This window comes from Pseudonaja textilis, chromosome 1 (assembly GCF_049901715.1).
Source record: "Pseudonaja textilis isolate UNSWEBS1 chromosome 1, rPseTex1.2, whole genome shotgun sequence".
In the NCBI taxonomy this organism is placed as follows: Eukaryota; Metazoa; Chordata; class Lepidosauria; order Squamata; family Elapidae; genus Pseudonaja; species Pseudonaja textilis.
This window is the reverse complement of record NC_141990.1, coordinates 40,636,709-40,661,534: the sequence shown is the minus strand read 5'-3', so window position 1 is coordinate 40,661,534 and position 24,826 is coordinate 40,636,709. Positions and strand designations below refer to the sequence as shown.

At 36.9% G+C, this 24,826-nt stretch overlaps 2 protein-coding genes across 6 annotated transcripts in view; one reads left to right on the top strand and one right to left on the bottom strand.

The window, feature by feature from the left end:
* The window catches only part of RHOQ (ras homolog family member Q), a 36,573-nt gene extending 30,520 nt beyond the window's left edge, over positions 1 to 6,053 (top strand). The window contains exon 5 of one of the 2 annotated variants that reach the window (XM_026695862.2): positions 568 to 6,053. In XM_026695862.2, the coding sequence (XP_026551647.1) occupies positions 568 to 723 (156 nt within the window). In that variant the 3' untranslated portion in view covers positions 724 to 6,053. The remainder of the gene's footprint in view (positions 1 to 567) is intronic. The other variant, XM_026695863.2, reaches the window with a different exon arrangement.
* Positions 911 to 24,826, bottom strand: PIGF (phosphatidylinositol glycan anchor biosynthesis class F). Of its 4 annotated transcripts, none has more exons than XM_087932250.1 (7): positions 24,731 to 24,818; positions 23,127 to 23,225; positions 22,635 to 22,885; positions 21,054 to 21,145; positions 15,429 to 15,545; positions 9,053 to 9,161; positions 911 to 1,266 (listed from the first exon to the last, which is right to left on the bottom strand). In XM_087932250.1, exons 3-7 carry the CDS (start codon positions 22,860 to 22,862, stop codon positions 1,153 to 1,155), a joined length of 660 nt encoding a protein of 219 aa, XP_087788376.1. In that variant the 5' UTR covers positions 22,863 to 22,885; positions 23,127 to 23,225; positions 24,731 to 24,818; the 3' UTR covers positions 911 to 1,152. The 4 variants fall into 4 exon arrangements, with proteins under 4 accessions (XP_087788376.1, XP_026551644.1, XP_087788395.1 ...); XM_026695859.2 differs by lacking the exon at positions 24,731 to 24,818 and adding an exon at positions 24,615 to 24,724; XM_087932269.1 differs by lacking the exon at positions 23,127 to 23,225 and having other exon boundaries at positions 24,731 to 24,826.

Genomic DNA, 24,826 nt, shown 5'->3' with positions numbered 1-24,826 from the left:
AATAATATATAGTATTAAATGCTAAGTAAGAGTTCATTTAGTATTTTTCAATAATTGAAAGATAACCTATTTCAATATAAGGCAGTGGAACACAGTGAGAATACATTTGAGAAAATTAAAATAATTATCTGACTTTTTTTAAATCTCCAAAGTATAATATTAATATCAGGTGTGATAATGTATTTAGCCATAGGAATTTGTCTGAAATATGGTAATCCCTGTTTGTGCATTAAATATTAGTACACTTCATTTGCTTAACCTCTTCCTAACGTGACTCAGATACAAATATACAGCCAAAAGTAAAACAAACTGAAAACTCCAGTGTATTTAATGGGGTTTTTTTCCCAAATCCTGAATGCAATGAAAAGAATTCTAAATCTGTCATCAAAAGACAAATTTCTTTTTCTGGAAAGTAGAGTGCTGGAATGTTTTTCTCAAGGTAAAGACAAATCAAAAACCAAACATTGATGTTTCAATAAAAATGAAAGCCCCTTGAGTTCACTAATAGAGTTTAGGGAAGATGCCCACTGTCTATGTAGCTATTAAATGCATTTGTTTTCTTGACAGATAGGAGCCTATTGCTATGTGGAATGCTCAGCTTTAACGCAGAAAGGATTGAAGACTGTTTTTGATGAAGCCATTATAGCCATTCTAACTCCAAAGAAACACACAATGAAAAAGAGAATAGGTTCAAGATGCATTAATTGCTGCCTGATCACATGAGCGCTGCTGGGACAATAGCCACATGTACTGTGAAACTTGTGACATGTGCAAATATACACTTCAAGACAGCAACACCTTATTAAGAAATCCACTGATTGACAGGGAAGCGGATTTTAGGAACTGGCATTTGGTGAAACCCAGAATGAGAGGGAGCAAACCACAAATATGTGAAGAAGTAAGCACCATCTACTGTGAAGATTTTATTCATATGGGAAGGAATGTACAATCTCTCAGGGGTAATGTAGTTTAGGATATACAACAAATGTATGATCACATTACCAGTGCATGTTGACCATGCCGTAAAAAAAAAAAAGAAGAGTAAAGCCCAACAATGCTCTGAAAAGATTTGGAAAGCCTTTTGCTTTGACCATAGCCCTGTGCAATCTTCATGGAATCTCACAATCAAAATGCCTTTCCTCCTTGCGCCAGTTATCTGCTTTTGTATGTAAGCTGCTTCCTATTCCAATATATCCACAAAGATGCAATAAGGAGACCGGCCATGTAGCCAAAGGTGGCTCCGAGTGAACAGGAAATGGGCCACACCTGAAAGAAGAAAATGCTGCATTAGAAGAAGAAAAGTATGAACTTCAATGAGCACAAGTTTTTGGTATAACTGAAAGACATCAAAACGGGGTACAGAATACTTTGCCAAGCTTGACGTGCTTTTACCCAGAATGGTAGTGGGGGGAAGGGTAATAGCCATCAGGCATGTGTTGGGAATATGAACAATTGTACAGTTTTTAAACTCCTGTGCATTAAAGTGTAACTAGCTGGTGGCTATTACATATGATGCTTGATCAGAACCAGGTAAGAAATATGTGGTGTATCTGTGATCAGAGCAGTTGATGTGTTCTTATTTTCCAGTTAACTTGCTCTTTGTTTTTTTTAAGCTGCTCCTTCTCCCTTCCCTACTGCATTCTTTCAGTCCTAGGTAGCTGGTTAACAGATTTAATATTGAAGCACAACAGAACGAAACATATTAAAGGAGACATCAAAGGGAAGGGCAGGGGCACACATCATCATGACTGCTTTGTACAGTGACAATGAATATTTGAAGACAGAGTTCTGCTATCATGCTAGAAAGCATATTGAATTAGATCTGACCATCTATCTTCTGTGGATAGAAGGTCCTCTATCATTGGTGACTTCTGATCCAACAGAAGAATCCCTGTAATAAAAGGGAAGAACTGCTGGTCTTTCCCAATTCACTGCTTTACCTGCAGTTTTTTGAAGCTGCTTATGGTCCACAGTATTTGGGGAATGAAACTGGGATCTATACCGAAATGCCTCCATTATACCAGCAAGAGAAATCTGAGCAGAAGTTGGTTCAGGGAATGGCCCCATGGTTGGAACTAGATCCAGCCATCATTAAAACAGTTGATCTCCCTTTTTTAACTCTTCCTACCTCTAGGTGTTGTTCTCAAATGAATTTAATTGGCATTAATGAATTCCTAAATTATTTTTGCTGCTTGTGTGTTATACGTACACTTAGAATTCCAAGTTAGGTAGATAATGTGGAGCTGCAGTTAATATCTCAATATTTCTCGGAGTTTTGTCAAGATTTGAAACATTTAAGGATGAAAATCCTGGGAGCAATGTCAGATTATTTATGTGGAATTCCCTACTCAGTATTACAGAGCTGAAGATATAAACATAGCAGCAAAATCCCCTATTTGTGTAGCACTAACTGAATTTAAGCCTTAAAACTATACTCCAAGATCTGTTTGTGATGGGTGAAATCAGAAGTAGCTAGCCAGACCCACCCATAACAAAATAAAGATACTATTCTACTTTTTACAGTATGTAAGAACTCAGGCTATAGTCAGAGACATAGTTAAGCAAGCCAGCTAAATGATAAACTGAAATAGAGTCTGAATAAAACAAAATAGCTTTACAGAGAAAAAACCTACTTGTTATTTTAAAAAAATCATAGCATAACCTAGAGAATGTTTCAGAGTGTGAGAAAAATAAATGCTTCTTCCAAGATAGGGCTTTCTTCCTAAATTGTGTGCGTGTATTACACACACACATACACACACACAAGATTAAAAAGTTGGTCAATTATGCAAGGTTCCATTTTAGCAATAAAACAGTTTTGATTGGTTTTACTGATTAACTCACTAAATGTCAGTGTAATAAACATAAATGCATTGCAAATGAATGCTGCTTTAAATTCCAATGGACACGCAATCAATTGAGCTCCTTAATTAGACATGGCATCATTTTGATCATTTTTCTCTCTTGAAGTGAAATCCAGTCCAAGCTGGATTTATTTGGGCAAGACAAGAAATATTTGATGCTTAACAATAGGTGGAATTATAAAAAGAGAATTTTTATACATAACTCTAAGGAGGCGCTTTCCTCTTTCATTTTTGCTGCTCAGTAATGACAGGCAGAAAGGATTGCTAGCACAGAAGGAATGGATGAGTTGAGGTTTAACAGGACTACATTTTTATAATTATGAATGTGTCCTGCAGCTGCAAATTCATTGTTAAAGCATTTTGAAAATGATATAAATTTTAAAAATGGTGTGAGTTTATTAGGAGCTTTCAGATTTGAAATTTACAAGCTATAAATATAAAAACATTTCAGTGAATATTTGAAAGAACATTAGTCTCAAGCAAACTACTTACTCGTTTTGTTATAAAAAATAAAATTAATTGCAGACAGGAGAATTTACAGAAATGTAAATAACATGAAAGCACATTAAATGGCATTCGCTCACAGCTCTACATGTGAGGAAAAAGAGGAATGTCTAGTAGTTCAATTCTTCTTGCTCTTGTTGTTTCCTCCACATTGAAATCAATTGTTCAAAGATTCTGTAACCCAGGGAGAAGTCTTGCTGTACAGCTACCCTTCATATATGAGAATAATGAAGGAAGGGTTTGTCCATCCCATCCTACATACACATACACATACACATACACACACACACACACACACACACACACACAAAAACAAAACATAAGAGTCACTGAACAGGGCTACATCTTTCTTAAACAAGCCTACATTTATTTCCACTCTGCTGAGTTTGCTGACTCTCTTAGCAAAGGGATTCTCAACCTATGGATGCAAACTGCTGGCACAATAGCCTCCCTTGGCATGATTCACATTTCTGCTCTAAGCTAGCTACTCTAAAATGGTTCTTAGAATGATGACCTTCTGGCCAAAACCCAACTTTGTGCAAAGACACAGCTCCTGCATCCACAACCATTGCATGCAGTATAAATAATCTGGCCTGAAGAACTGGGAATGTTTTGCTCTCACTTTTGGAGTTGCAGATATAACACTGCAGCAATCATAGTTATCTGCTCCAATCCTAACGTTATCACTGTATGTTCTTAATATGGATGATATACAGCGATCCATACCATTTCTATGGTATTAAAAGTATGCACAGATATTTTCAACTATCATCCCGATCTCAGTGGGATCCCTTGGTACAGGGGTGTCAAACTCGTGGCGTCGCATTGTCACATGACGTATCACGACTCCCCCCCCCCAGCAAAAACGGGGATGGGCATGGCCAGCGCGTGATCCATCCAGCCTGCAGGCCACAAGTTTGATCACCCCTCCTGCCTTAGTACATTCTTTCAGCTATTTTCATGTAATACTCTATGATTAAATCTCTTAGGACAACAATTCTCATGGTTCTCGACCATTGTGATTAGGAATTTGGCTCTTGCAATGAAGTACATCCAAAGAATTGTACATCCAAGCTTGAAAACTGATCTACCTGCTTGGGAGTTCATACAGACAACTATTTACTAGAATTTATTTTATATATGTATAAGGCAATGCCCAGTTAGACAAACCAGAGAACTGCTATCCAAATCCATGAACTTTAACTTTCTTAATACCAATGGTTTATTTAGATAAAGACTTTTAAATATTTAGGAAAAATTAACGATTAAATTATTTGATTAACGAGTTGACTTCAGTTCCAAAACCTGTTTGTTCAAATAGTACAACAGAGGTCATCTTTTAATTCAAATGAAGAAAAACACTACATTGCAATTTATCTGTCCTCTTTTGTAGAATGCTGTAGGTCCAGGCCATCTTTACAGTGCCTTTTGCTATGCTAAGGTACAGGTACACACTGTACTTCCTTAACCCTTCTAAAAGGCACAATTTACAATCCTTTGTCCTTCATCTTGTTCTTTATTCATCTCCTGGACTACAAATGAAATGTAATCCAGGCAATATAATGCAAAACAGTCTGTGTGTGGGTGGCATTTAGCTCCTGTCTCCTCCAACTGTCTCCTCCAACTTGCAATATGCACGCATACCAACAAATTCTAGAATATCTTTCCCTACTGTTGTTTTGGAAAGCCAGTTGACAGATATTTGGGATATCGTCCTATTCTACCTGGGGAGGTGGGGGGGCTCCAGGTTGATGAAACTATTTCAGTTTTGAAAAGAACAGGCAGGAAAAAAGAGTCAACTTATTCCATGTGTTCTCCTAGCTTAAATTTTCCATCATATTCCGCAGGTAGTCCTCAATTTACGACCACAATTGGGACAAGGAAATTCCTCGTTAAGTGGTATGATTGTTCAGTAAATAGGGACTGCACCCAATTTTACAACTTTTTTTTTTTTTTGCCGTGGTTGTTAAGCAAGGTATCATAATTTGCAACCTTCCCTGCTGACTTCCCTATTAACTTTGCTTGTTGAAAGTCACCGGGGAAGGTCACAAACAATCAGCACATGACTCCGGACCACTGCAATCACTGTAAATACATGACGGTTGCCAAATGCCCAAATCATAATCATGTGACTTTTGGGATGCTGCAATAGTCATAAGTGTGAGGACTGGTTGTAAGTCACTTTTTTCAGTGCTCGTAACTTTGAACAGTTGCTAAACGAATGGTGGTAAGTCGAGGACTGCCTGGGATACATCAAACCAGCTCCTTTGTTTTTGTAATCTGTTTTGATTTGATCTTTTGTGCTTAATCTTCATATCACTAAATGTGCATTTAATGTTATATATAGCATTATTTGGAGGTTTTCAGAAGAGCGGTTAAAATAATAGTATGTTCATGAGGTGCCTTAGGGACTCTTACTGACCTTGCCTCGGCCTTTTATTTACAGCCTGAGAAAGGTCACCATTTCAATTTGTCAGGCCTGCTTTTTCAAACCAAAGATTTGCTTATTCATGTTCAGTAACACGGCATTGTATATTTTCTGCAGAATGTTAAATAGTGTACTAACATACTGCTTTATTTTGTTTGGTGAAGGCTGAATTTTTAACGGACATTTTCTTTCGAAATAAATTCAATCTCTTCAGGAATTAACCAGACATTAAACAATAATAAAAATAATCTAGGCAATTGTGTATTAGTCTTTGTATGCAAAACCTGTAACATTCATTCCACTTATGTCCAACATATTTGAATCTGTTCAACTACTGTTAAAAAGGTAATTGTTTTGCTATGTTCCTAGCTATTTCCTTGATTACAGCTTCCTTCTCAGAAGTCTATCATATAGGTACAGATCAGATTTCCTAATGCAACTCAGAAAGGAGCTAAGGCAAATAGGTTCACACGGTCAGACTTAATGCGATTAATACTGCTAAAGGCTGTTTCTTATTCCTTGCATAACCAGTTTTTTTGGGGGAACCAAAGCCTAGTTAAATTGGAAACGAACTGATTTTGGCTCAGGGTATTTACACCCCCCCCCCCCGTCAGGAAGAAGAGGGCTGCACAGTGTCTCATTTTTCATCACTTAGAATACAAGGCTGCCCTAAATATGTACTGATTTACAGAGGTTAGCACTACCAGTACAGACAAATTGCATGGGAATTAATTTTGGATTAACTCCAAAAGTTGCTATTCCAACTCTTTTTTTTTAAACTATCATGCCAAATCCCTCTGCTACGAAAATCATTTTCCAAACTAGGACTACAAAAATAACTCACTCCCTCTGTAAGCATTCTTCTGCTTCTCATACTGTGCAGTCATCATTTTTCCATTCTCCCACACATTTTCTTTATTAAAGATGTTAGAGGCATTGTAAGAGCTACAGAGTTCGCAATTTCTCTTGTGGATATTGCAGAAATGGTTTTAAAGGACTGATACGATCTCGAAATAAGCGGAGGCAAAAAAATGTAACAGACTTTTAATTTTGCATCAGCCTAAGGCAAATCCATAGAACTAGAAAAGGGTTACTTGAATATAAACATGTGATATAATCCAGGAGCTGCAGTTTTCAAGGTTTCAGAAGCTCTCAAAAGTGCATATCAAGAGGATCATTTTGTCTTCCTTTATAACCAATGCCAAGAGGAAGCACGAAGTATGTGAACTCCTCTGTATAGGTCTTGTAAGTTTCTGTATTGCAATGCTAGACGTTTCATTTGTAAAATTATTCCTTTTCCTATAAGTCAATTCTCTTTCAAAAAAAAGAAAAAAATTGTTCTTAAAACAATATAAATGTTCCAGCTGATTATTTCTTGAGCCTTGTTTCTCCAGCACAATCCTGGTGATTCATCTTGATACAATTTATAGTTTTGAGGTAAAGGCTCATTTATAAATTGCTTTTGCAACATTAACGTATCAGGGTGAAGATTCATTCTCCAAGCTTGTGGGTTTCATTTCCGAACGTTTCATTACCAGGCTAGGTAACTTCTTCAGCAGAGTTTAGTTTATCCCCTAAACTCTGCTAAAGATGTTACCTCGCCTGGTAATGAAACATTCAGAAACCAACCCACAAGCTTGGAGAATGAATCTTCACTCTCATCCTACACCTGACCTACAGATATCCACCACTGTTGTACATTAGTATATGTGAACACACACACACACTTTCATTCAATGTCCCTTATTAAGAGGGTGATAAAGCCTGGTAGTGACTTTGAAAGATCTGCCAATTTGTACCACACCTATAACTATATTTGTTACTATGTGCCCAGCCATTTCTAATGGAGAAATTATGGTAAAACAAAATATTGCTGACAGGATGCTTTCTAAAACTTCGAAGAACCTAGAGGCTTCATAAGGTATCATTACGTAGATTTAATGAACTAAAACCTGTTTCATCCATAAATTTAGCTCTAATGCATGAAAAGTGATATATCTCTGTAAGTCTGTTCAAAGAGCCTTGCTCAACAGAGTCCTCTTCCCATCAAGCGTTCTGTTGGTGGGAGATTAGCTCTGAGCTGGGTACACAAAGATGGTGAAGGCAGATTTTAAAGTCTTCCTCAGAAAATGGAGGAGATGGGTAACCTTGCTCCTTAAGAGAACTCTACCTCATCCTGTTTCTTGGGATTCTCCCCTCCCTCCTATAGCTGTGGCATGTTTGGAAATTAGACTCTGGTGCACCCCTTTAATATCTTAAATTTGGGAGGGCTTGTCCTCAATTTGATTTACATTTTGATACATATTATTTATGACAGATCTATCTAGTGTAAAAATATGTAGGAATATAATTAGATGTATGCTTCTTTTTTTAAAAGGGAGAAACCAATCTCCCAAATTTCCATTATTATTCCTGAATTATATAGCAAGTTAATTTGCATTTAATCTGAGGCGAAAACAGTAGAATAGTAATTAAAACTGGACTACATTCATTTACATCAGATATTCTGTTCAATCTAGCAAGATTCAGAATGCCAAATACCATTATCCTCTAGTTGTGGGTATATCTGCTTTGAGAACATTTTAATCCACTTTACACTATTAGCAGATCACTTTATTCTCTCCTCCCTTCCCTAACAATAATGTTGGCAGATGAATGTACAGTTGTCCTGCAATCCTGCCAGCTTCTCATTTTCCCTACAAGCAGCAAAATGCTTCAGGGCTTGTTGGAAAACTACAAAACATGTTTTCGGCACAGGGTGGCTCAGCTAAGGCTGTTTCAAAGATCAATCTGAAGCCAGTAGCCATTTCAAATGCATTTGTTAAGTGCTTTTAATGGAAGGTAGCAGCGCACCACAGGCCACGTACTCAGATGGCATAAGTGTAGGGCCTCCATGACATTAATGGGCCGGATGCTGACTGGCTACTCCTAGAACTTGAGAAATGTCGTTAACTGTACAATAGCAACCTTGTTTTCACTGAGTACCATCTGAAAGTATTCTGACAACCATGAACTCACATTGAGGAAGTAGCTTCATCCACTTCTAGCTTATTAGAGAAAATATTCTAACAGTCTTTACAATGGAATCACAATTAAATATCACCAATCTATGAATAAAAAATACTGAAAAGACCCTTAGTACTTTGCTTATAAGCTTTTGTAAGGGAGTTGGCCAGGTAATTACAAACTAAATATGGGACTGGATGGAGCTGGTCTGATCAATTTTACGTAATTTTTATAAAAAAGAGCAACCAACCTGCCATGGACGGTCCCAATCCAGTGGAATAGGAAATGCTCCAAGCCAGGCTCCCACTACACTGCATGTTGTGGTAATCTGGAGGTTGTTATCCCAGATGGACATAGCCCTATAAAAGAGGAAGGAGGTTAATTCGTAAAAAATGTGTGTCCTTTATTGCTTGATTTATTTACTAACCATAGCTTTGACTTATCTACGCAAGACTGTATTATTATCTATTTATTACTGTACTTCAAAATTAGATTTTAATATTCTATCAACACTAGTCTCCAAAGGGGTGCTTTTTAGATCAGTCAGGATAATCTACCAAAAAATAATAATGAACTCCCTTTATTTTTTTTCTCTGGTTATATTAATTTATAAATTATGATTTCCATGAAGTCCAAAATTTGGATTTCGTGGAAAACATTAGGCATGCTTCTAGATTGAACTATAATTTGTTTTGTTGCTGATAATTTCAAAAAATAGTTTTGCTTTTTAATGTTCCTTATAATAAATACAATATTTTTAAGAACCTGTGATACTGTAAAATTCATTAACTATCTGTCACAATATAAACTACCATCTTGGCAAAGTTTTATTCTGAAGTGCTTTAAGGAGCACTTCTATTTCTGCTGATTATGGAAATGTTTTTTTTTCCTTCTGAAGCATGAAAACTTTGTATCTCCCTCAATTAAGATAATTTCTGCAATATGCCTTTTTGTCCTACTACTCGATTCAATTTAATTCTACGCTGATAATAATGAAAATGCTAGTAAGGGAGTCAAGTGGTAGTTATGAAATTTAAATATGATCTTTTTTCCATACTGAAAACATTACTCTTTAAATAATATTTTCTATATATCCAATGAGGCTCATTATTTCCTAAGAAAGGATAAAATGGCCAATGATTTTCAATTTTTTAATAAAAATTTTCCACATGCACCTGCTGTTTTATTAGATCCTCCTGTAGGAAAGAAATCATATGATGCAGTTAAGAAGCATATCATTTTATTGCAAAAGTACTTCTACGTTGCTGATCATTAAAATAATCCTTCTGTGGCTCCTGCATGTTCCTATCTTCTTTCTTCTTGGCCGAAGGCAAGTCTGGTATTTTGCTCAAGTGTATAAGCAGGAAAAAAGGGAAGGAACTGTTACTTGGGAAAAAGATATGCCATATACGAAATCTTCGTTTGATGTAATGGTTGTATTACTTGATAGAAAATTCTTCCAGATATTGCCTTGAAGGGTGAAATTTTGGTTAGCCTTATGGCTAGGTCGGCTGAATAACTAATGCATGGTTAACTGAATAAAAGCAACTTTTATTTGGGTTTATACAATGCACCAAGCCATAAACCAGGCAACACCCTGCCCCCAACTATGCTGCCTCATTGTGATGGTGTTCTTGTGGGGGATGAGGAAAGGAAGTCAGGAATGTATGCCAAGAGTATATATTGCCAGCAGGGACACTCAAGGCGTGAAGGTCATACTAACTATGGAGCTAAAGCAAACAGGCATTTATTTGGGACAGCAAATATTTATTATTAATTCATTTATTTATTAATTCATTTGTTCATTTGTTTGTTCATCATTTCATATGGCTGCTCATCTCAAACACATGACTCTGGTTGGTTAACAGGGAATAAAAACAAGATTAAAAACATCAGAGCAAAATAATAAATTTAAAAAAATATGAGCCAAGATAAAACCAGCAACACTAAACGTAACCAAGTTACCAGGTCAACCGCATAGGAAGATGGAGGATCATCAGAACAAAGACATCAATTCATACTGCGTGTGAGAAGGCACTAAAAAGCCATTCCTGTATTTTGACCAAGAAAACCTCACCAATAGGAAATACAAAATGATTGACAAATGGAGAAAATATATGTGGTCACTAAGAGTCAGCGTTGACTTGATTGCACACAAAATAGATCACAAGGTAAGTCCAAATTTTATATTCATCATTTATAATTCTGAGAACAAAATAGTCAAAAATGTGCCTTTGTTGAAAATCATGTTGCAAAAATGCTGCATCATAAATATTGGAACACATATTCTGTTTAGCAAAACTACTGGAACAGAATCTGTCAACTGGACAAGAATTCCATCCTCAGAGGCATTGATGCAATTTAGGGATTCCACATGCATAGCAAGATTCACTAATTAATTTTAGATTTGGTTGTGAGGCACTTGGAATATACAGCAATTTCTTCATTATGTTAGCAATTATGTTCAGCTGGGAACAAAAAGCTCATAAGCTGAGAATTTAAATTCACAACTGAGAAATAATTAAAATCACTCTTTTTACACAGGTGAAATCTATATTCTTGTCAGATGGTTATGGAAACTGTGAATAGCACTTATGTGAAAAAGCAACAGAGCTATTGCTTTCTGCAACTGAAGCCAGATGTCTCCCTACTCAAGTCTGAGGGGATTTCTGCTTATTTAACAGCAGCCATTGGGTTTCAATTAAAATTGGTTGAGTTTCATTCCACCCCCTTCACAGAAAATAGCTGGTTAAGAAAACGTACTGGGTGGGCAGGAAGAAACTTTGGTAATACTATGCTTCCAGCCCAAAAAAGGAGAAGCAATCTGTACCATATATAAGATAAAGCCAGCACAGGCATTACAAAATACACATGTACAAGTATTGAATATGCCCTTCTCTATCTTCTATCTATGCATCATCACAAAATCTCCAGAACCGTATAAGGCCTACAAACTTGAAATTTGGCACTTATGTTCTTCTTGACTTCTAGATGCTCACTAAGAAAGGATTTTCTGAAATGACCATCAGAGCATTAGTATTTCGTATATTATTATTAACACACTCTGAGGCTAAGGAGTTCTACTCCCCCTCCCCACCTGAAAAGAAATCTGTTCTAAATGCAAAACACAAGCAGAGGAGGTGTTTCAGTTTCAGAGCATCAGGCAGCTTTAGTACAGAACAGTTGAGCTAAGCCATGCCCCGGCTCCTTGCTGTCTTCTTCTTGCTCACACAGCAAATACTGTTTCAGTTTCCAAACAGGCCTCAACTCTCACACTGACAGGACACTAGCCAGATGAATACCGATGGATGCTGGTAGGCAGAGGCACAATTTTCCCCCCTTATTTTTCTCCCAAAAAACTAAGCCCGATCATACAGTTTTGTAACGAAGCACAGGCATAGAGCCAGTATTAATATGAAATGATACTATCTGCCTATGATGAATAAGGCCCTCTCCTTTCTCTTCAATTAGCTGGAAAGACTCTTGTGCACATCTTCTATTGAGGTGCTTATGATGGAATATATGAAGGACCCAGTCTTTCTGCAATGCCAAAGCTCCAAGAAGACCTGGACATCATGTCTGCTAGTATTCCAAAAAGTTTCAAAGCATCATTTTTAAAAAAAACTCTTTTCACTGAGATGATTATATAGTTTTTCACTCGTGTTGCTTTTGAACTTCTGTAGGTGGTTTATCACTTGCAGAAATTAGATGGCCAAATCCATATATAGTACAAGGACTTCAGAGCAGAAGCTTCTTGGATGAGAAACGAAACATCTTCAAAGAAAAACAAGAAAGTCCGGTTGCCTCTTGAAAAAGCACCTTTGGGATGACTGAGTCAGGCACCAATATTTTTGTCCTTAAACACTCTGCAGGGGTTTTAATTCAATTTGTATATGTGATAAAAACAAAACTATCATGATGGTACTTAAGTTGATGCAGAAAAGAGATGACGCTTAACTGTTTGACATTTTACAGCAGTGGTTCTCAAAATGTGCTTTCCAGACCCCTAGAACTCCCCAAGACATTATTAGCCTTTTTCACTATCACTCTCTCACAAATGTACAGGGGAGTTTTCAAGAGACTAAATACATGTCATGCCATCATGTGATGGTAATGGAATGTGTGTGCTTATGTAATCTTGTATTCTTATATTCTTCTAAGCTACACATTTAAAGAAAAACGTGTTTTCAGAAATTAATTCAGTTCATCTTAGCACTTCTATTGTGTTTTTACCAGCTGTCTTTGGTTATAACTTTGGTTATATCTTCGTAATATCATTATCATCCAATCAATGTTACTTTGAAATCTGAAAACTTTCCTGTGCTTATTCAGAAATACAAGAAGTACTTTGTTATCCTATTTGCAATATTTTTTTTAAAATCTAGATGTTTACATTCCATTTCAAGTTAATATTGTTTTAAAATTTAATATTTTATAAAATAAAACGTATCTATTTTTCATATACTTAAGGATGAACTTGGCTTAAAGCAAAGAGATTATATAACGTGCTTCTCAACCCACACCTTCATAATCTATGTTTATGTCTTTTATGTCTAAAGATGCTGGGGGAAAAATGAAGCTGACATATTGCAGAGTTCTTTGACTCCTAGAAGGAAGCTGGGAAAAATGCAAAAATTGACAGAAACTGGGAAAAATGCAAATGAGAAACAAAAATATGATAAAAACTATCTCTCCCTGAGCTGTAAAGACGCTAACAATTCATTGTTATGCAACAGAACATTTCTTAAAAGTATTACAGTGCCAGTCAAATAGTACTATCATTTCAGACCAAACTTGTGGAGTTAAAGACAAAGAAATCAAGTATTTAAAAGTAGATGTGATGAGCTTTTCAGAAGCCAACAATTTTTTTACAGCTTTTCAAACCAGAAATGAAAAACTCACTGAAGCATTTTATAGGGTAAGTTATCATTTTGCATTGGCTGGAGAAGCATACACAATAACTGAGGAACTGATTAAGTCTTGTACAGTTGATGTGACTGAATGCCTTCTGGATGAAAAGTCACCAAAAAAGATTACTGCAGTGTCACTTTACAGCATATAGTAACACAGGGGTGTAAAACTGGCAGCCCGTAGACTAAGATGCATCATATGCAAGCCATGCCATCCCAGCTCTGCAAAGGCAATACGATACTTCACAACATGTCATGTGACATGATTGATTTTGACAACCGTGCAGTAGCATGGCAGGCGCAGAAAAGGATTGCTGACGCTAAATGATGCAGACACATGACACCATAACTCAAGAGCTACCTATATAGTACCTTCAATCTAGCTAGATAAGTATAGCCATCATAGGCATCTACTCAAGGAAGAGTATAAACTTGTAAGGAAATCTTTCAATTTTAAACAGGAGAATTGGGAAGAGCATTGGGCTGCCTTAAGATAAATGGGTTCAGCACATGAAAGACATCAGAGAAGATCCAACAAGCTAATTTTCAAGGATCATTTAACCAAACTGTTTCTGACCTTTTCAACAGAATGTCAAGTTGCTAAGAACAGAGCAGCTTTTGAGATAGTCAGCATACAGCAATAGAATAGACTTTATAGTGCTTTACAGCCCTCTCTAAACCGTTTACAGAGTCAGCATATTGCCCCCAACAATCTGGGTCCTCATTTGACCCACCTCAGAAGGGTAGAAGGCTGAGTCAACCTTGAGCCTGGTAGGATTCGATCTGCCAAACTGCAGGCAGCTGGCTGTCAGCAGAAGTAGTTTGCAGTACTGCACTTTAACCACTGCGCCACTGAGGCTTTGCATGTTTATATTTATCAGGAGATTTACAAAACATGTAAAAAAATTATTAAAATAATTTCATCCCCAAAGGCAATTGTTATTGAAAGGATGCAAGATACAAACCCAAACTCTTATGAACATTTTTTCAAAGAGTGGATTTTTTTTACAAGTAAAGCAAAACACATTAAATAAACAATGATTAACTAGCATAATATAAACCTGTTATAAGCCAGTGTCTTGAATAAGAATATTTAGCATTATGAAGACATGGTGCAGAAATCCTCAGCTTTTGAACTTCAGCTATCTAGTATGACCATGCAATTGGACATATTAATTGCAGTTAATCTTACATGTGATAAGTAAATAGAAGTCAGCTTCATATCCAAATTTATGATGCAGATTTGTTCTTGCATCACAATTTAGGGTTAGAATGCTAATGCCTAATTCAAAGCTGAATTACTAAGCTGAATTCTGCAGTTTGGTGCCTCCTATTGGTAGAACTACTTAAACAAATCAGAGAAGTATCTATAATATGACATGCAAACCTAACCTCTAGTTTGTTTTTTAAAAACTCAGAACTGGAACCCAGCAATAAATTCTGGCTTGTTAAGATAAAAAAAATCATATGGATTCAACTTCAAATAAATGATGGAGAAGAGAAATCATAATTGTAATTACTTCTGGTGGTAGAAGGAGCCACTGAGCAGCTCTGCATTAGATTACTACTTGGATCTGCTAAGCCAGAATGTAGCAGCCTTCTGTCTTGCCTCAGTTAAGAATATGGTCATCATTTCACTATGATTAAACTATTAAAGAAATGCCTAATCTCAACTGCACTAATGGCATTGTCAAATTCCAGCTGCATGCAACTTACCCATTTTTACTAAACACTCTCAGCCATATTTGAAAGTTTGGTCCCAGCAAACATAAGCAGGGCAAAGTTGTAAAAGTGGATAAAAGAACTGCAAATAAGAAGGTCTCCCAGACTGATCTGGAAAAAAAAAAGTGAAGCTATTTTAAAGGCCTATCTTGATAAACACATTGAAAAGGTAAGAACAATAAATTGTAAAGCTTTTGTGTTCAGACACCATGTGAACAGGGGTTACAGTAGGAATGAACCTAGTCACCCCAAAGGTGCTTTTTCAGGAGACAACAGGTCTTTCCTGCTTTTTCTTTTGATGATATTTCACTTCTCATCCAAGAAGTTTCTTCAGCTCTGACTGGATGGTGGGGAATGGAAGGATTTATATTCTTTGTGGACAGCTGCTCATTTGCATTCTTTTAGAGAGTCATTAAGGCCACTTGAAGGTTTATCTGTGTCCTCAGGGACACCTGAATAGTGCAGATGGGTATTGAGTCATTGGGACAACAATGATCTGGTTCAGTGGTCGCCAACTGGTGGGCCCCGAGAAAATTTTGGTGGGCTGCAGAGAAATGTCACCCCAGATCACCCCCCAAAGCTATTAATCCAGGCTGCACAGAAACACAAGGCTGCGCTGCCCATATGGCCTACCGGGAATCTTCCCCGCCCACTCCTTACCTGGCAAACTTGCCTACTAAATTGCTATTTTTCCTTTTTCCGACCATCAGCTGTTCTGCTGTGCCGGGAGATTTAGATTAGTTAGGAAGCAGGAAATGGTTGGATTTCTTGCTTTCTACCTAGTCTTTAGATCTTCAGCTTTGCTTTGAAGCACAGCCGAACCTTCCTTAGGACTGAAAGTTCTATTATTCAGTGCAGACTCACGGCAAGCAAATTTTATGTGACAGACTGAGCTAGCCGATGGCAGATAGATAGATCACTGAATGATTCTGTGAGCAACTCAATCTGCCTGCCTGCTTTGCCTGGTTTTGGGTAAAAGTTGCTGTTTTTATAAAAAATTCAATATTTATATAAAGATTTATAATATTTACATACAAGCCATGCCCAGCCAGTCACATGACCAAGCCACACCCACAAAATAGGCCACACCCACAGAACCGGTTAGTGGTCCCTGGAATTTAAAATTATGAGTTTGGTGGTCCTTGAGGTCCAAAAGGTTGGCGACCCCTGATCTAGATGACTGAGAATCTCCATAGCTTTTAGGTTATGCACTTTGGGATGAACACCCTGCAAATGGTGTGGGAGTATGAACAGATTTCCAGAAAAATTGCAGACTACAGGAACCATTTGCACTTCAGTCTGAGATGCAGACAACACAGACTCATCTGCAACAGCCTGTGCCTGTCTTCAACCGTGAAGGGACACAGGACAATCCTGCAACTAAGAAGGCTCCACCCAGTGGTGGAATTCAATTTTTTTTACTACCGGTTCTGTGGGCATGGCTTGGTGGCCATGGCAGGAGAAGGATACTGTAAAATCCCCAGTCGTGATTCTCCGAAATACTCAAAATTTCCGCTACTGGTTCTCCAGAGCAGGTCAGAACCTGCTCAATACCACCTCTGGCTCCGCCCCCATTTGCACTACTCAGGTGACCCTGAGTACACAGATAAACCTCCAAGTGACTTTAATGACTCTCTAAAAGAATGCAAACGACCAGCTGTCTTCAAGGAGTATAAACCCTTCCATTCCCCACCATCCAGTCTTCAGAGCTGAAGAAGCTTCCTGGATTAAGCGAAATATCTTCAAAACAAAAACAAAAAAACCCCAAGAAAGTCCTCTTGCCTCATGAAAAAACACCTTTGGGCAACAATGACCTGGATGACTGAGAATCTCTGTAACCGAATGAACCTAGCCTTTCTCTGGGTTTGCACACTCCTCATTTTCTTCCTTTGGAAAGGTTACCAAAAGATTGGGAACTTTGCTTTGAAGTTTAGTTAATCACAACATACTGTTACACTTAAACAGTAATTAACATTCCTTCTGCTTTTTTGAAATCAGCCAGATGCATAAATGAAAGTTTTTATAACCTGAGAGCTCTGTGCCACAGGATTGCATCAGACATTTCTAAAATTTGTAGTTAATGATAACTTAAACATAATGAGAGAAGTGGGGATGGGGAATTATGCAAAATGACTGGATAGTATGTTAACTAGATTAAATTCTAATTAAAATTAAATGTCAATTAGAGGCAAAAATGTTCTATTGGAAGTTGTGGGAAGAATCTGGAATACGATTATTTTGTAATGATTAAACATTTTTCTTGACTTCTCCCAAATTCACAAGGGTGATAACTACCAATTCAAGCATATTTTAACATGTCAATGTGAACAAGATGTTTTGGCTATGTCTGAGAAATGAAAAGTATAAAAAATATATACTTGATGGATTTGATGTTTGAAATACAATTTTTATACTAAAAATGAGATATTTTTAAAGTTCACATTAAGGGCCTTGATGGTTTGCACATTTAAAGAACCAGAATATCTAATAAAGGAATACTTTAAAAATGTAAAATTTGTTTGAGTCGATGTAAAATTAAAATGAATTCATCAAAATATCTTAGTTCAAGTTTGCTGAATTGTAAATGCATTTGAAAAGATTGACATATTTTTTCTGTTGACAACAGAAAAAAATGAGGGGCTATTGACTTTTAATTTGATCTTGTGAATAAATGACATCCTTTAGAAATAACATTTTAATGTACATAAACAGCATTATAGGGAAATTGTTTAATTATTAAAGAAGTTAGTTAAAATCAAACATGGGGTTTATTCTAGCTTATCTTTTAGTTTTTAGAAAGTAGTCCCTAACATCCCACTAAATTCAACTGTGGCATTTGGCCTAGAAAAAGTTGTATATCGCCACCACCCAAAATGAAGATCTAAACAAATCTCAGTAGGGATTTATCAAGCTATAATGAATACAAAATAAGAGCAAATGCCTCTGATCTTCTGAAGTCATAATCTGGGGCATGTGTGATTAATGTTTAATATGACATCCAAACACAAACTGATTCTGAAGCAGTTTATACCTCTTATATAAAAACTAAGTTTTCACAATTCTGAAACTCGAAACTTCTACTCAAAACTTCCATTGTCATACATCTTAAAAGTGCTTTTCTGATTATGTTACTTTGCTATAATAATGTGATCATCAGTAGCGATTTGAAGAAGGAACACCTTCGGAAGATTTTGCCTCGGAAACCATCAAAAATTAAGATATTTGTTGTAACATCAACATTTGATGATCATGTATGAAAAAGCTCATCCCACAACCAGAGGTGGGATTCTACCAGTTCTGTCCACCTCTGTAGAACCGGTTGCTCTGAAGAGCAGCAAACAGAGCGCATACATAGAACTGGTTCTATGTCTGCTGCTATTGTGGCCCGCCCATCCACCTGGGCTCTTACCTGACCTTTATTTCCTGCTTTTTCAACCGCACCTGCTTTGTGCAACACAGCTGCGGTTGAAAAAGCAGGAAAAAATTGCCTTTTCAACCACTGCGCACCCACGCACAGCGCTGTTCAAGCTGTCCAGGCAGCTAGCTGATGACGATATACACGCGCATGCAAAATGTAAAATCACCGAACCGGTAGTTATACCGGTTGGATCCCAGCCCTGCCCACAACCCTGATTTTTTCCTTATTTAAAATAGTTCGATCTTGTTTTTTTTTTTTTTTACTGCACTACAGTTTTCAGTGATTAAGGACCAGGCTAGAAATCAGGAAACTGAGTTTAGTTTCACCTTAGACGTGAAAATAGCTGGGTGACTTTGAGCCAGCCCAACTCACCTCACAGAGTTGCTGTTGTTGGAGAAAATAGGAGGGAGGGAGGAATATTGGATATGTTTGCAACCTTGAGTTATTTAGAAAAATAAATATGGGGGGGAATCTAAAAACACCTCCCCATTTACTCAGAAACAAGCTTCTAGTTTTGGCTAGTTCTACTTTACAGACTGCATGCTAAAGATAGAAAAATTTAATGCTCTTCTATACAAATAGGTAAGCAAATAAGCAAATAAATAATATCCTACAAAGACAACTTGAAGTTCTGGGGAAGGGAGTGGGGAATTCATGTCTAGTGTTTCCTCTGTCATAGCAGTCTTTCTTGCAATGCCAGTGTGTATTTATTTATTTGAGACACAGCAACCTTCAGAAGTGGAATTTAGTGTGATTAAATTCACCTTAAGTCTACCTACTTTTGATTATGATCAGGTTTCAATAACACGTTCGTTTGCTTTTTGCATCAACTATTAAAATACTCTCTAAAATGAGCTTAAAATAACACAGATGCTCAATTTCATATGTACACTTTACATATTTTATAATTTAATATGTATCCTGTCACATCAAGAGCTTAAACTGTTTTCACTTGCTCATCTTTCAAATATATATGCATATGTTCGCAACCCTGAGTTGTTTATAAAAATAATAAAGATGGGATTTTTAAAAATCTAACCTTTTATTTGATTGGTTAAGGCCACCAAAGTCTCTGGATTCTTTTTATATTTTGCCAATTAAACCTTATGCTACAATTGATTATGATGAATTTATAGCAGTAAAATGTAGAATCTGTGATAGAATGCCCTACCTACAACTGAAATACAATTTTAGTACACCATTAAGAACTTGGCAATAATATATTAAAATAAGCCATTTTCATACAAAAAATAATATTTCTACCAATACGTCATTTTGATCAATGGAGCCAAAGTCCAATTCAAACTGACTCAGGGCTAAGTACTCACTTATAAGTACTCACCCAACTTACAGATGGTTATTGTTGGAGATAAAATTAGGGGAGTCTCCAATATAAACCATCTTGAGTTCCTGTGGCAATATGAGATGTAAATATAATGAATAATAATTATGTATGTTACTCAAAGTACCTAACCACCGGAAGGGATTTACCATGGCTCAATGTCATGTCCTTTCCTCAGCTGTTCTTAAAAGGCCAATACAGGAAGATTCCCTACTTGGAGAGACAATGGCCCTGTTACTCTGGAAACACAGAGCCAACGAGCAGGTGCTTCTCCAGTACCGTTGTTATAGAGCCTTTATTTCATTTCACCATTGCCACATCTTTTTGATCACATCTATCAGGTTATCTGTTCTCTACTTTTCTGATTTCTCTCAACTTCGCTAAATATACTTCTTTTTTCTAGCCCATCAATTCCTTGCCCGCATGGTCAACCTATTTGGGTCAAAATTGATTTGCTGCTGCTATTCGCAATCCATGGTAATCTTACTAAATGTCATCTGATCCATAATTTATCCTCTTTCTCATTATCTTGTCTTTGACTGCGCATTCTTTCTTAGAATTACTGCCCTCTTTACATCAGCAGTGAATTATCATCTTTATTTATTCTTGAGGAAAGCAAAATTGTCAGTGACTTTTTTATCAACTCTAAGTTAACTAAGCAGGTGGGTCATATTATTTTTGACTTCATTATTAATATTTAATATTATACCAGAACTACATATCTAAAAGCAAATCCATATTACCTTTTCCCACTAGAGGGTCTTATGTGGGAGACTGTAAATCCAGACTGATTCATAGTTCAAATTTCTAAAATTTAACTTTATGATTTACCAGGTAGAGTTGTAAGAGACATACTTACTCTAGTAACGGTGCTCCGTAAAGAACAATAATTCCATGGAAGACGATACAAGATATGAAGAAGTAAACACAGCATTTTACAAATCTTGTTGCCTTTTAAAGAGAATGAAATATATATAATGCCATCAATATACATATTTTTTGTAGAGGGCAAGCTCTTGCACCATGAAGTACATGATTAATTATAGATTAAATTAAAACCCTTGTAACCCTTTTCTAGATCATTAACACTGAACTAATATTTGGGTTCTTACAGTCTCTTGATAGCAGAACCAAAACTAACAATGACTACTGTTAGTAGTTATTGACTTCTCCCTTTCTGCCTGACCCTCCATCCCCATCCTGCAGTCTCCTAGGCAGCAATATATATCTCTTGCTAGAAGTCCAATCTGATTTCTAGCAAGACTTTTTGAACAAGGCTGAGTTGCACAGCATGAGTGGTTGCTCATCTTGGGGCTATAAATTCTTTAAAAACTGAGTTTTAATATTAAAATGAAATGCTTGTTTAAACATGTTCAACTGAAACAAAATGCCCAGATTGAAACCCTTTTAAGTCACATTTATTTTCATGGCATAAAATGTGTAATAATGTGTTTTAATCTCTTGCTGAAACTGGTAATATAAATATAAATATTTATAATCAGAATTAGTTTTATACCATATTGAATCTTATGATATTCTCAAAGTTAGGAAGATGCTCCTGTAGGAGCTATTGTATTGCAGTTTCACAGCTGATTCAATATATCTGAATCAAGATTTACAAGCTAAGGATACTTATACAAGCATATTTCACAAAATCAGCCAGTGTCCTAATCAATTTTGTGACAGTTATTAATCAGAACTGCTAGAAAGCTCTTACGCTTAATTTTGTTTTTTTGTAAGTCCACAACAATATTCTGATTACCACATTGTTGCAAGATAAATCTACACACAAGCTATACAATGGATAAGGTTACACATGTGGACTTGGAAAGATGGGTTTAGAAAATATTCTAGAAGAATGCACTATCGTAGCTCCCAGGCATAGACACAATGCCAGAAAAACTACCTAACCTGTTTATAAAGGGCCACCATTTCTCTCTTGATTTGTCGCCATTCTTTGGGAAATATGACTAGGATCCTTTTAACACTAGAAATGGAGTTTCATTTGATATGCAATTTTGCTTGATATGATTGGATTCTTTTAAAACTTTAAATGCAATCTAACATGGACTTTTATAAAATAAAGTTTTATAAGATTATATTTAAATAATAGCAAGGTATACCTCATATTTAGACAAAAAAAACCAGATTCCTTAGAGCAGAAATTTTAAGAGAGCATTTAATTACTTATAAAATATTTTACTGTTTTAATTGAGAGAGAAATGATATGGAAGACATGGAGCTTTGGGTTTTATTCTGATTGCAACCATAAAGTTCCTAAAGAGCTGAAAGCATGCAATGATTTATTCAATTTTACTCTTTCATATAAACTTCCATATAGCATTGGAACAAATAGAACATTATTGAGAATCAAAAAAAGGCCAAATAAAAAAGTTATCCATGCCTCATACCAATAGTTAAATTTCATCGAACAACATACCTTGTGGGCAAGAGAATATCTTCTTGTAGATAAATACGGCTTAAAAATCATATGTAAAATTATATTTATAATACCAATGCTTGATGAACAGATGCACAGCCATGTCAAATGTGTGTCCAGGATTGAGAAATTCTTCAAGAGCAAAGAAGGAATAATAGAAGTTAAAATAACAGAAAAGATACAGATGACATTGGCAGTCAGCAGTCTCTTTATTTCTGTATCTTTCATGTTTTCTTATCTTTAATTTCCACCTGTTGAGAAGCAAATAAAGGCATTTATATTAATATCGGTAGTAAAGGCAATTCTCTTTTGTACAAAAGATAATGCATTCCTACAGAAATGAAATGGGTTCATAGCATAGCAAATGTTCCTGCAATAACTTTTAGAGGCATGGAAAAAACAAGTAGCTCCAAAGTTATAATTTGTTGTATGAAAGAAAATAAAAATATTTAAAATAGTTGATAAAAATGGCTTTTAAGACCTTCAACTTACTTCCATTTAAGAAGATGCCACTCCAAAGTAATGACTCCAGGTCTTTTCCTATGCGCTGGGTTGGTTTAGCTGCAAACACCTCGATTCCAATGAAGAGAACTGGAAGTAGAGATACATCCTCTTTTACTCTCAGAAAGCCGGGGGGAGGAGTGTCTCAGAGGGGTCTTGTTGCTACCCCTCAGTGTGACTGTAGTGCTCCTCAACAAAATATCCATCACATTGTGTTGGAATGTCCATCAAGAGCTTTAACATCTGAACTACAATAAGTCCATGTATTTGCCATATGCTAAATAAATAAATAAATCCTCAGAAAAAGAATGTATCTCTCTGAGTCACTGTTCAGATTTGATCTCCTTCCAAGCAACCTGCACCAGTGAAGAATGGAGCCTAACAGATACACCCACAGATACAGGTAGACCTCGGCAACAGATACAACAGTTTGCTTAGTGACCATTCGAACTTACAACAGCACTGAAAAAAGTGACTTATGACCATTTTTCACACTTATAACTGTTACAGCATCCCCACTGTCACATGATTTACATTTGGATACTTGACAATTGACTCCCATTTATGAAGATTGTACTGTCCTGTGGACACATAATCACTTTTTGCAACCTTCTGATAGGCAAAGTCCACGGGGACACCAGACTGACTTCACAACCCTGTGACTAATTTAACAGCAGCAGCAATTCACTTAACAAATGTGGCACAGGAAGTCATAAAACGGGGCAAACCTCACTTAAGAAATTTCTCATTTAGCAACGTAAATGTTGAGCTCAACTGTGGTCGTAAATTGAGAACTATACCTCAATTTGAATTGAGGTTTTGATTCCCAACAGAGTACCGAAAGGTACTTATTATTTATTTTTATTTTATTTATTTATTTGTCAAAAGCATACAATATAACAGAAACAAGAATAAGCAAGTTTAAATATAAGAAATAGGAAGTAATAATTGGGGACAATAGGACAGGGACAGTAGGCGCGATTGTGCGCTTATGCACGCCCCTTACAGACCTCTTAGGAATGGCTCAATAGAGGTTAGTCTGAGGGTAAAGGAATGATGGTTAGAGGATGTAACAACAGACTCAGGCCAGCCTTTGCAAGGTTTGTTTAAGTTATTTAAACAAAGCTTAAATAAGCTATTTTTCCTAGCATCGATCGGCCAGGAAGTGGGTGAAAATGTGCAAGGGACTTGCAATCAACAGAGGACCAATAAGGACATAAAAGTCTCTCCCAGTTTCCCTTCCTTCACCTGCGTGCAGGCTTTTAGGAGGCTGCTATCCGGAAAAATATCGAGGCAGGTGGTCGCAAGGTAGCCCCCAGGGGTCTTCAACCTTGGCGACTTTAAACCTGGGGGGCTTCAACTTCCAGAATTCCCCAGCCAGCCAAGCCCCAGGCTTAAAGTCGCTAAGGTTGAAGACCCCTGCCCTATAGGACAGGCAGGAGACAAGGCTTCCGAGGCAACGGCGGCGATCCAGCTTACCTGCCGCTTCCCAGAATGCTATGAGGGGAAGCTTCGAAAATACGTCACCCACCCACCTAGAAACAACCTCCGCGCTCCTCACGCAACCCACCCCTCCCTCTCCCGCAGGCTCTTACGTCATGACTACTTCCGTACGGCAGTCCACCGGCCTGTTCGCGAAGGCGCTCTCATGCCCTGGACGTCACGAGGAAAGCGGAAGCGGAAATGTGGAG